This window comes from Urocitellus parryii, chromosome 4, assembly GCF_045843805.1.
Source record: "Urocitellus parryii isolate mUroPar1 chromosome 4, mUroPar1.hap1, whole genome shotgun sequence".
In the NCBI taxonomy this organism is placed as follows: domain Eukaryota; kingdom Metazoa; phylum Chordata; class Mammalia; order Rodentia; family Sciuridae; genus Urocitellus; species Urocitellus parryii.
In genome coordinates this window covers 150,194,535-150,207,176 of record NC_135534.1, presented here as the reverse complement: position 1 = coordinate 150,207,176, position 12,642 = coordinate 150,194,535, and the positions used below count along the sequence as shown (strand labels likewise).

The 12,642-nt window shown below is 34.0% G+C and overlaps 1 protein-coding gene across 1 annotated transcript in view; it reads right to left on the bottom strand.

Moving 5' to 3' along the window:
- Positions 1 to 12,642, bottom strand: part of Kdm4c (lysine demethylase 4C) — a 399,763-nt gene that overhangs the window by 168,728 nt on the left and 218,393 nt on the right. The window contains exons 9-11 of the mRNA XM_026391491.2: positions 7,395 to 7,588; positions 4,158 to 4,381; positions 1,593 to 1,912 (exon numbers count right to left, since the gene is read on the bottom strand). Coding sequence (XP_026247276.2) covers positions 1,593 to 1,912; positions 4,158 to 4,381; positions 7,395 to 7,588 — 738 coding nt within the window. The remainder of the gene's footprint in view (positions 1 to 1,592; positions 1,913 to 4,157; positions 4,382 to 7,394; positions 7,589 to 12,642) is intronic.

The following is a 12,642-nucleotide window of genomic DNA, read 5'->3' as shown; positions in this document are numbered from 1 at the left end:
AAAACATGTTTAAAACAAAAATTGTAATTCACAATAATTTACAAAAGCTTAATTATGAAAATACCTTCTGCTTATTTATATCTTAAGGAATTTGATTTAAAAACTTAAGCTCAAAAGAAAGAGGAAACATTCTGTTAAATCATTTTAACAACTTTAATCAGTTAACTCTTGTGCAGAATCTTAAAATCCTAATTGGAGTGCAGGGTATATTTGGCAAGCTTCCAAAGATCTTTTTAAAAATTAGCCTAAGTTTAAAATTATATACTCATAAAATAAGGGCCCTGATATTGCATATCCTCTACATAGTTCCCATGTGAAAATTTGGCAGGTAAGTTTGCTTTCTACCCTCACAGAGAAGGAAATGCTGCCAAGATGAGAATGTATACTTCCTTTAATTCAGAAATAAGCTACTCCTGTCACATACATATAAGATGAGATGAGAAATCGAAGATATTATTTTTTAATGATACACAGCTGTCATTTTGAAGCCATTTTAGCTCTATTCATTGAATGCAAACTTCTCTTAGCCACCTTTTCAAATAAATTTGACCATATTTTTATGTGTTTTTTATCAGATACTCATTTACAATTCAGTATAATACATAATGCATAATTTGACCCAACAGAAGTCATCATATTGGACAAATTTATCATACTCATCATGCAAACTTGTCATACTCCTCTACCGAACCACTGCCAGCTCAAGCAACTGAGGATGTCATCACACATGCCTCTGAATTCTATGATCAGGGCAGATGGCCAAAAGAAGTTCTGAATGCTGACAAAGACACTGTCTGAGCTCACCCACTCAACACCCAATCTTATGATAATAGGGATTGCTTTTGCTGAAAGCATATAATATTAACGTTAAACAAGGTTACCACAGACACAAGGAGACACTCAAAAACATAACATGGGGGACTTGGTGATCTAGAGGCCTGTTAACTTTTCGGGGAGGCCAAAGTTCTGTTTTTTCCCCAAAGTGGGCAGGATCAAAAACTTGCACTGACATTAGGATTCAGACAGGAAGAAATAAGAGTTGGAGGAAAGAGGGATCAGGTATGCCCTAATGTTAAAATGGAACATATAGAAAGCTTAGTCCCAAAGGTAATAACTATGGGCAGGAAGAGGGCAGAGTCCAAAAGGTGAATTCTTCCCAGCCTCGTTATTATTGCAGGTGACAGATCATTCTGTGCCATGACCATATCAATATCAATGTGGTTGTGATTCCACGACTGTTTTCCTAGAATAAAGTAATGGGGGAAACTGGGAAAGGAAACATAGATCTGTCTATAATACTTCTTATATGAATATGAATTTATAGTTATCTCCAAATAAAGAGGCAAATATCAAAAAATATAAAACTAAATTGCAACATGTGGGCAAAGCTTCTGAGCAATAAATTATCACAATATGAGCCAGAGCTCATGGAATGCCTACCTCCTAGTCACTGAAGGAAAATGATTAAAACCCATAAATGTAAAATGTTATTTATTTCTGCCCTAAAGCAAGATTTCAAAGCACATCATGTTGTTTTCAGAAAGCATGCTCAACATACAATGAAAACAGTAAAAATGAATATTGCCACATACATTGGGAACTTTGAAGCCATTTCTCTCTTCACTGAGGACGGCAGGTATTTCCCCAGGCTCAAGGCCACTCCTGATGCCTTCCATATCACTCTCTTCTCCCTCTGTAAACACACCATAACTCTCTGTCACTGAGGAAGTTGACTCAGGTGATTTTGGCCATGGATGCTTAGGTGGATCTGACTCTTCAACCTCCTCATGCCCAGTATACAATGGTATAGAGTCATTAGCCTCTTTGGGCAAAGCAGGTATAATTGTGGCACCGGCCTTGGAACACTCAGTTTTTATTTCCTCCATTACAGATGTACTTGAGCAGCTGTTTCCTGAAGAGTAAAACAAAAGACTATTAATAAACCTTACTTGCTTAGTTATTTACCTATTTATGGGAGGAGAGAGAGGTATTAGGGATTGAACCCAGGGGTGCTTAATCACTCAGCCACATCCCCAACACTTTTTTTTTTTTTTAATTTTAAGACAGGTTCTTGGTAAGTTGCTTAGGCCTCACTAAATGGTTGAGAGTGGCCTTGAAATTGCAGTCCTCCTGCCTCAGCCACCTAAGCCACTGGTATTACAAGGATGGGCCACTGAGCCTAGCTTAAACTATATATCATATTACTAGTGAGTAGAAGTGTTAAATTATTTCCAACTGATTTTATGTTTTTGAACTTTCCCTTTCAACTTCCACGGACAGAATTGTGAAAGGTCACAAAATATCATACTGATTTCACAGTTGTTACGGTGAGAGCTTGGATTTTAGCCTAAGAAAATACCTACTAACAAAACAAGTGATTAAAACGAGGTTATACTAAAGGCTAATACCAAAAGCAAGGCAAATGTAATAATTATAACAGATATAGCAATTTGAAATCTGCCTAAAAATACAAATTACATATATGATGCTATGAGCCACTATTAATGAAATGTTCCAGTTGAAACAATGTATATAAATGACATGCATAAGGCTATAAAATCCAACACAAATTATTTCCTACACTACACTTATACCGTACACTGAAAATATATAAGAAAAAAATTACAAAATATTTCTCTTCTCTGACATATCAGCATATTCTCTCTCTCTCTCTCTCTCTCTCTCTCTCTCTCTCTCTCTCTCTCACACACACACACACACACACACACACAGCATGATTTCCTCCTATTACATACTTCCTCTAATGATGAACCCATCCAGTCTTCTACTTAAGTTCTCTTCCAGGTCTCAAAACCTGGAGGGCAAAATGCAATGAACCAGACAGAACTAATGAAATTGGATACCATCAGCTAAATCTTCAGCAACTCACAAAGTTTTTAATTAAGTCCTGTATAGAGGAAAGCATGTTGAAGGATGATAAAGAAATATCTATATGCATTGTAAAACTGACTTCTCTGCAATTGATGCAATTTCCTTCCCTACTTTTGTGACCTTGGTATCTTCTTCTTATTCACAATTCAATTCTGATATCACCTAAGCCAAGAAACCTGACCTGTCCATCTTGGTCTTTAAGTGGTAGATAAGCAGTTCCCCACGCCATCTCTACAAAGAGAGGTACTACACTGGATTGTAAATGTATATTTGTCTAGTTCCGCTGATGTATGAATTCATTAAAAAAAGTCTATATGAACTTCATTTATAAAATATTTGAAGGGCAAAGGCAATGAGTCTGAAGAAGCAGCAAGGAAGGACTTTTTCTATTATAGTAACTGGAATAATAATAAGGACAGAGAAAACCTAAGCTAAATTATTGTTAAAGGGATCGCTAACTGCTATATGGAGAAATGACAACCGAAGTGACAGGAATGGACACTGGTAAAACAGAAAGGAAGCACACTCTGCAATAGAGAAAGCTAGAGATGAATCCACTTGAATGAGGAGGAAACAGGAAAAGAGATTCAGAAGAGTCCAACAACTGAAGTATTTATGGAATACAGGGTTTGAGAGGAAGTTAGGAATTACCAACTAGATTGATTATTAAAAGGACAAAAGCTCCAAACGATATTAACAAGGCAAAGCATTAACGAAGTTTCAGAGAGATATGCTGGGGGCAGGGGGAGTAAAGTAGCTAAGAGTTTTTAGTATACAAAAACAGTCCAGGGACTGTATGTACCATTTCATCATGCTGACTCTTTATTTTTGTTATTCTTTTTAAACGTTAATCTCTATTTTCTTCTTTAAATTAAGTCAAAAGCTGAAAATATGCAAAGAATTATCTATAATTGGTTTTCTCTGCTTCATGTAAATTCAAGAGAAGCTTTCCAAAATGTATTGTATATTGTAAATTGAGTTGCACTAAAAATAATTTTTGTTTTTTCATTTTGGAATCTTCTTTTTTATTAAATGAAAATAATCTGCTGGCTCTTTGTCTCACAATTGCATTTAAAAAAGCAGTGTTGCATGTTTCTTTTACTGTAACAGTCTCTTGGCTTCCTGGTTAAATAACCCTATATAAGATAGTTATTGATGAGCAAGGTGGGTAATTAAGACAACTATACTACTGAACATAGATTTAAGGCATTAGATCATCAAACACCTACTACTTATGGGTGAAATATAATTAAATATTTTCTCACCTGAAACATTGATATTATCTGAGAAGTGCTGATCCATTTGCACCCTGTCTTCTGAAGGTGCTTCTGTGTTACCTAGCTTTGCTGCTGCTTCTGGCTTTTCTCTGACCTTGAGTTGCTCTATGCCTACATCATGATTAGGGTCCTCTGCCTCATCAACATCTGCAGACACCTCCTCATCCTCCTCAGTCTTAGGCCTTTTAGAATGAGACCTAGTACACTGGAAGCTATAACCAAGAGAAGTGGTTGTTAGAGAGGAAAGACTGTAAATGATATGAAAAAAATACATGCTGATACAAACATTCCTATTCATTTGCTTACAACTGATCACTATGCAAAGACAAACTTCACATTAAACCTGAATATTAATCTTACCGGTTTTAATACTAGTTAACTCAAAATTAAAATTTTAAAAACTTTAAAAAATTGATTAAACATTTATGTAAAAAAGAATCACATTAAAATATTATAGAATATTTGTACAGTAAACATAGACTGTGATGAAGTATCATCTATTTCAAAAACCTAGAAGAAAGTTTCCTTAATATATACATATTCACCATGCAAAAATGTTTAAGGAGACAAATGTTTGCCCTGATTTGAACCTTACACAATGTACACATGTATGAATATATCACATACTATCCCATTAATATGTAAAACTTTTATGTTTTCATGTATCAGTCTAAAAAACTAAATATAAATTTTTTAAATAAATAAAAGTCTGAAAATAAAAAAGTAAAAAATGATAAGACGGGGGAAATGAAAATCAACACAAAATATTACTTAGATAGTGAAAAAAGGAAGAGAAAAAAATCAGTGTAAATTATTCATATTTCAAGATGAACTAGTGACCATTTTCCCAAGTTTTCTATATTTCTCAGGCAAGTGTAAAATCGTTCAGATTAAATTCCAAATGATCAATAGTTAAAGGTATTATGGCAGGAAAAATAAATGTATATATTTAATGTCTTTTATCAGCTTATTCAGATTAGACACTATTTTTGTCTACTTCCACATTTGGTACTCTCCTATAAGGCACTTCAGAGTTTTATCATACATATATCTGGTATATGACATAATAACAATTAGGGGCAATCACAAATCACCTCAAAGCAACTGTGCTCAAAACCTAAACATTCACACACGTGATGGCAGGTATTATACACACAGGAGAAAACATCACAAACTAAGAAATGTAGGAAGCCAAGGGGGGCAGAGATGTGAGTTAAAGGGAATATCTAGGGAAACCCCATATAAATTAGCTGTGGTTGCTGCTGATGGCAGTAACCATAGTGGTATCATCACTTTTATTGAGAATACATGCAATGGAAAATCTCTACAGTATGATAAATGTAATACACGTAAAATATGGTGGCTAATATCACTTTGATATTTCAAGAAATCAATTCATTTGTTGGACTTCCCTATATAGGGTTTTACTAAAGAGAGATCAGCAATCACTTTGCATCATAGGCTGAGCATATCCAATAAGCTACTAAATATTAGGTTTTCTACCTAGCTCCATTAATTATTTGAAACTACTGACAGATGTTTTCAATATCACAAAATCGATGTTCCATATCAACTCAAAAATCCCACTGTGGTTAACAACTAGGAAACTGGGTCATATACCTAAATGAAGTATTGCTTTATGTCCAGTAAAACAGCACTTCACACTATGTTCCACGGGTGTGTCTACTGCCAAGACTGACTATTCCTACTTTTTTGATAATGTGGATTAACACATTTTTCAAAGTGCTGAATCTCTAGTGTTGCTTAAACATTGTGTGAAGGCACCCATAATAAGTTAAACATAGTAAGGTACACACATTTTAAATAGCAACATAACACACATAAACACATGCTCACACATGTTAATACTTACCATTACCACATGAGAGGCACTATTGTACTCTTTATTCTAATTTACTTCCTATTTATAAAATATGAATCCTGACCACTAAACTAAATTGAAAAATAATACTGTGAAAACCACTGCTCTACACTAAAGGGTAAAAGAGCAACACCTGAGTTTTAAATCAGCTATTGGCTAGTTCTCTGCCTCAGGTTTATCTCTTATAAATTGTGAAAGTTTGACTCCATGTTGTTAAGGTTCTCCACTCACTACCACTCTAAAATAACAGAAAATACATGTTAGGGGGAAGAAAAGAAAGAGTCAGAAAATAAGCATTAGAAGTGTGGGCAAAGATTATAAATTACAGTGTTATTTTGTTAATAGCAAGAATGTAGAAACAAGCTACAGGTCCAAATGCAGGGAGATTAGTTAGATACATGCAGGCATTAAAAAATATCTTGTAAAAAATCCGTTTAATTACATAAAAAATACATTCACAGAACTGGTCATCGAATTGTTAATAAAGGATGGCCCCAATTTTGGAAAGGTATATAATGAATATATATGTAAAGGATATATATAAAATGATAAGACTGGTTATCTCTGGGAAGTGAGGTTATGGGTGATTTGGGATTCCTTCATTATTCTTTTCCTTATTTTACAAATGTTCTCCAAAGCTCAAATATTACTTTTACAATCTGAAAGAAAAACAATGAGCAATATTGAAGAGAAAAATTTAAAATAAATCTGAAAAATATAAGAGTTAAAAGGTAGCCTAAGGACCTGAGCAACATAGCACACACCCTATTCAATGGGTTTTTAAATGGCTAAATGCCCATAGAAGACCTAAACTTTTGAAATGACCTAGGCACAAAAAGGGAATGGAAAATACAGCTCACAAGGACAATCAAGTTGCACAAACAGGACATGTTCTGCTTTATGTACTATAAAGAATGAAACTCATATATAAAATGAAGTACAATATAAGCATCTAAATAAAAAATGTATATCAGATATTTGACAAATACTGAAATGAAACTGGTAATAAATGAAAGTGTTAGAAATCAAGTTATTGAAATGATTAAAATATGGAAATGAATGCAGAGGACTTGACCAACACTGAAATAGATTAGTGTACAGAGTCTAAGAAGCTCTACACTGACTTCAGAAATATTCTCAAATACAATATATACATCTTCCTATATTTATAATACATACCAAAAATTTAAAATCACCTTGCCTCAAATTTTCAGTAAGATATTAAGCAAACTTATAATAAATAAATAAGTTTTAAAAATTCCCTTGAAGATATCATGGTAATTGATCCATTTTAATTGAGTAAATAAGACAAGCAAGATGAAGTAGCAGTGGGTGGTCATTACCTCCGGGATGCTTTTCTTACTTTCCTCCTCCTCTGCAGCCATGCTTTCACCTCAGGGGTGGATTCTGGAGTGGGCTTTGTATGATCAATGGTGTATATATCCTTTCCTTGTTTCCAAAGCTGATATCTGTCTGGCTGAAATTTCCTCACAAAGATATCCATAGAAATTTTCACCATGTCTTTCCTGCAAGTGCACTAAAATACAAGCAAATGATTTCAAAAAATTTTCAATGAAATAAAATCATATTTATATTTATATTTGCAATAAACATAAAATCACATGCAGCCAGCCCTTTAATGTACCATATATGAATATGTGAATATTTAGTCACTACATAGGTAGAATGCTTTACATTTTCAAACATTCAGTGATAGATACACCCAATTTCTTCAGAACAGAGGTGAGGACCTGTATTTTGACATTTATGAAAAGGAAAATAAGATGTGAAAATACTTTGTACAATTCATAGGGAACTTTATACCAGGTAAAACTCAAAGTGCACACACTTGAAAGCTTGCCTACAGCAGAAGGATTAGCCTCCCATGAAAAGGATGCATCAATGAACTGAATGCTGGGAGTTCTGTAAGTCTGAAAACATGATGTTGTGGTTAGGCAGTGTTCTCAGAGTCCCCCAAGGGCCCATAAGTTTAAGTGCTGGTCTCCAGGGTAGTACTGTGGCAGGTGACAAAATGTTCAGGAGATGGAGTTGAAAGGGAGTTCCTCAGGTCACTGAGAGAATAAGGTATTTCCTGTGTTCAGTTGATATTCATGAGTACATAATCACACCATATAAAACAAGTTCCCTTGTTAGTTCTTTTGAAAGTCTTGTTAGAAAAAAAAGCAGGCCCAGTCCTATCTACCATCTTTCTTTCTCCTCTTGTTGGAGGTGTGACTGTTTGCTCCTACTTGTGCTCCTGCCATAATATGCCACCAAAGGCCAAACAAATGGGGTCTGATTATCTTGAATTTTGAAATGCTACAACTTTTTGTAAGTTAGTTCTCTCTGATATTTCACTTAGAACAATAAAAGTGACTAACAAACCAGAGCTGTCAGCAAACATATAAAGTTTGATTAGAATAATTTAAACAATTAAGATGAGATAAATTTTCTAAGATGGACTTTAATTATATTCCAATTTAAACAAATAAACTCTCATGCTGTAAACAAACTTAGGAACAAATAAAGTCTCTTGATATCACATCAAATATAATATCAACCAATGAAAAGCAGAGAGTTAGATGGAAGTTCAAAGAAAAGAAAATTTTGAATTCATTACAGCCTTGATATTCATGAGTACATAATCACACCATATAAACAAGTTTCCTATGAAGACTTCACACAAGTTTAATTATACTGAGGCCAGCACTCTAAGCATTAGGGCTTAGAGTTATGTTTTGCCTTATCACTGAAATAGTAGTAAATAGTTTCCAAGATTTAACTGCTATACCTTGACAAATCTAAACACATCTGGTGACTAATTGCTAGCCTTGACAAGATTCTCCATATATTAGTGATAAAATTATCACTTCTATGCAAACTAATTTTAAAACCTAATTAATTTCAAGCCTCAAATTTTCCTTAATGGAATATAATATTAATGGACAAACTTTTTCTAAATATATAAAATATAGGAAACATAGATCCATCCAAGCACCTCAGCACAAACCGGAAACATCGATGTGGCCAACCAGGAAACATTTGTGCAGGACCTTTCTGTCTGTACATGAATTTCCAAGAAGATTGATAAGGGTCTAGATAACTGCATACTGGCAACATATCTAAAATTAACTTTGTCAACTGCAAACACACGTTCATTTTATCACTATCGACTTGTTGATACCATGATTCTCCCCTATCCTACATTCATAGTAAACATCTATGATACCATGACACTTCCACTCTCCTATATACCTAGTCAACATTTGCTCATTCCTCCTTGCTCCATCACCCACAGAAATTCACTTCCTCTGAAATGCCTACTACTGCACCAATTCCTACTTCCAGCATACTTCTAACTTCGCTGTCAGACCTTGAATCCTAGAGTAAGCAAAACAAAGCTAACTTATTTCCCTGCCTGTAGATTCTTCTAGCATTAATCCATCTTTATAATAATTTCTTTAAGATCCCTCAAACAGACTGTGATCTTTCATTATTCAGTTTAATACAATACATTCACCCTTCTCTGCCTTTAGAATAAAGTCTAAACTTTTGAGTGTTGGATTCAATGCCTCCAAGATATGACTTTGTCAGTGAGATCTTCAGGTTTCTCTCCCAGTGCAAGGCAACATGAATACTCCTCTCCAACTAAGGTCACTGGAGCCCAAAGGTACCCAATGCTTCCTTTCCTCAGCTCTTCTTCTACCACAATAGTTTCCTGCTCACCATCAGCCAAGAAAAATTTACCTTAACACTGAATACAAATTGTACTAATTGTTCAGAATCTAATACTATTCACCTACAACACTAATTTATATTATTTTAACTGTATATAGTGAGAGTTCTAGGGTATCATCCCTTTGGAATGTGGAAAATGAGGATCCTGAAAATTTTAAAGGTATTTTGGTTAAAGATGCAATCTTTCAACTAAAGGGGGAAAAAAATGAAAGCATGTCTCATAATCAGAATCTTTATTTCCTTACAATGTTACAAATTTTGCTTCAGGAGGAAACATAAAATACTGGAAAACAGTGATGCTCCCTCTTTTAATGAGCTAATTTAGGCCTGAGAATGACTATGGTGGTAGCATCCCAAGGGGAAGTGGGCCAGTAAAGTGCAGAACAATATTTCTGAGGAAAAGGGCTTAAGAAAAACCAAACAAAGCAAAACCTATAGCTTGATGGTCATCTCATTTGATCGGATGGTACTATGAAACCTAATTTGTGTACATCTGGCTCCCAGACTTTGAATAAGCTTCAGAACTCTTTAGAAACCAATGGATTTCATATCTATGGATTGCCTACTACTAACAAGGATTTAGAGAACTGTATACCAACAGAAATGCTGCCATTCTGGAATCAAAGGCACTAAGTCAGCACAACAAAAAAGGAATCCAATGGTAGAGTAGCAAGTGCAGAGGACTGAGCCATATGACACCATCGGGCTGCTATGGCATAAGATCATTCCTTCAAAATTATGTTTGAGATTATTGTGCATTGAAAGAAAAATAAGTCTTCATTTCGCTGAGGAACAGAAGACTCATGATATAACACAGTATGGTTCTTAAAAGATGGAACTCAACCCCCAGCTTTAACACTAAACAATGAATTTAAGAACTTTTAACCCCTTGTAAGTACCCCCATCAGAAAAAAAAAAATTATAATCCACTCTTATAGAGTTAACATAAAGACTAATTTGCAGTTTAAAAACATGACTACAAATTCTATTTAAGTGACTATTCCTAAAAAATAGAATATGCCTTACACAAATTGATTTATACTGCTATGAGCACAAAATCACAGGTGCCTAGAGTTATGTTTTGTCTTATTGAGAAAGTTGATGGAGATTAGAATCTGGCTGCCATATATAAACAATTGTTCTTTAGAGGCAAGGCATATAAAAAAATCAAACACATATTCTGAACTTGTGTGGGAATGACATAAAACAAGAGAAAGAGTCATGTCTTAAGGTGAGATAATTCTGATGCTCTTCAACTTCTGGTGTATCAAGTGCTGCAACTACACTAGACTCCTTGGCTTCCCATTTCAAATGAACAACTGAAAGGCAGGACAAGGGAGGTATTAATGGGGGGGAAAGGAGCATAACTAAATATGTGTTATCCAGGCATCAAAGGTAAGACCCTGTAATGTATAGTAAAGAAAGGAGCAAAGGCTTAACTCATGCTACTTCTTTAACCATTATTAAAAAAAAAAAAACTCATAATAGAAGAAATTAGTGTTACCTGGCTATTTGTATATAGATTCAGAAGACACGAGAAAATATCCACTTGAATTTCAAAACTGAAGAATAATTTGCAGTACATAAGAGTGGGAAGTGTTTCTTTTCTTGTTTAAAAACAAAATTTCAATGAATTTCAAAAATGAATATATCAAAATAAAGAAAACATTATGCCTAAAATTTAAAATTCTGAAAAGTCAGGTTATTAACTTCCCATCAGTTATGAAAAGTGCCCAATCTATAGGATAGATTAGATTTATTGAAAACAACAACTGTGGAGAAGGGTCCTGGTTAGATATTGATGGCTAACTCTTCTTTTAAAGATTTTTAAATGTCAAAATAAAGAACATATTATTGTCTTCTGCTGCTGGATGAATAGTTTCTATGTCCACGCCTACCCTTTCCTATCCTATCCTTTTAAACCTAGGACACTAACCTTTATAATAAACCACTGTAAGTAGTTAACCAAAGGACTCACACTTTTGAAACAAAGAAAGAAAGAAAATCAAGCAAAATATTTACTCTGTTTTCATATGAAACTCAAATCAATAATTCAAAAAGAAAAGGTTGGTTAAAAATGTCCTATATTTTAAAATCAAATTCTAGCCTCCAAACCCTTAAAATTATTGTTCTTGAAGGCCATCTACTAATTATCTTCATAGTAAAATGCAATTGCTACATTAGATACATACTATAGTAGGAAAAAAAAATCTGTTCTCTTGTCTAACCAACACAGCAAGACTGCCTAACAGCACCCAATAAATAAGCTATGAAAATAGGGTACTATGTAAAAAAAATTGTAAAATACAACATATTCAATAAAATTGCCTTCATTGGCTTTGGGAACCACACAGTTTATTTAAGTTGTCCTCTGAAGAGTATTTCATATTTCTCATATTAAGAACAAATAGAAGGACTAGGATTGTAGCTCAGTGGCCGAGCGCTTGCCTAGCACATGTGAGGCACTGGGTTCGATCCTCAGTACCACATAAAACAAGCAAATAAAATAAAGGCATTCTGTTTGTCTACAATTACAAAAAATTTTAAAAAGAACAAATAGAAAGGAGATATTTTCTATTTCCTAGTTTTCTAAAAACTTTCTTTTGTTAAGATACTAAGACTCAGAACATATTGCCACAGGTGTAATTATTCATAATTCATAATAACCGTTGATTATTTTAACATTAAAAAATAAAAGAACATTGCTAAGTGTTAGACACAGTAATCTCTTATTACCAGGAAGATGACTACCTGTGATAATTAATTAGAGCCAAATGAGTAACTAGGTTTAGTTATACATGATCATAGGATGTATTGACATATCATACATACACCCCTTTTCTTTCCTTTTCT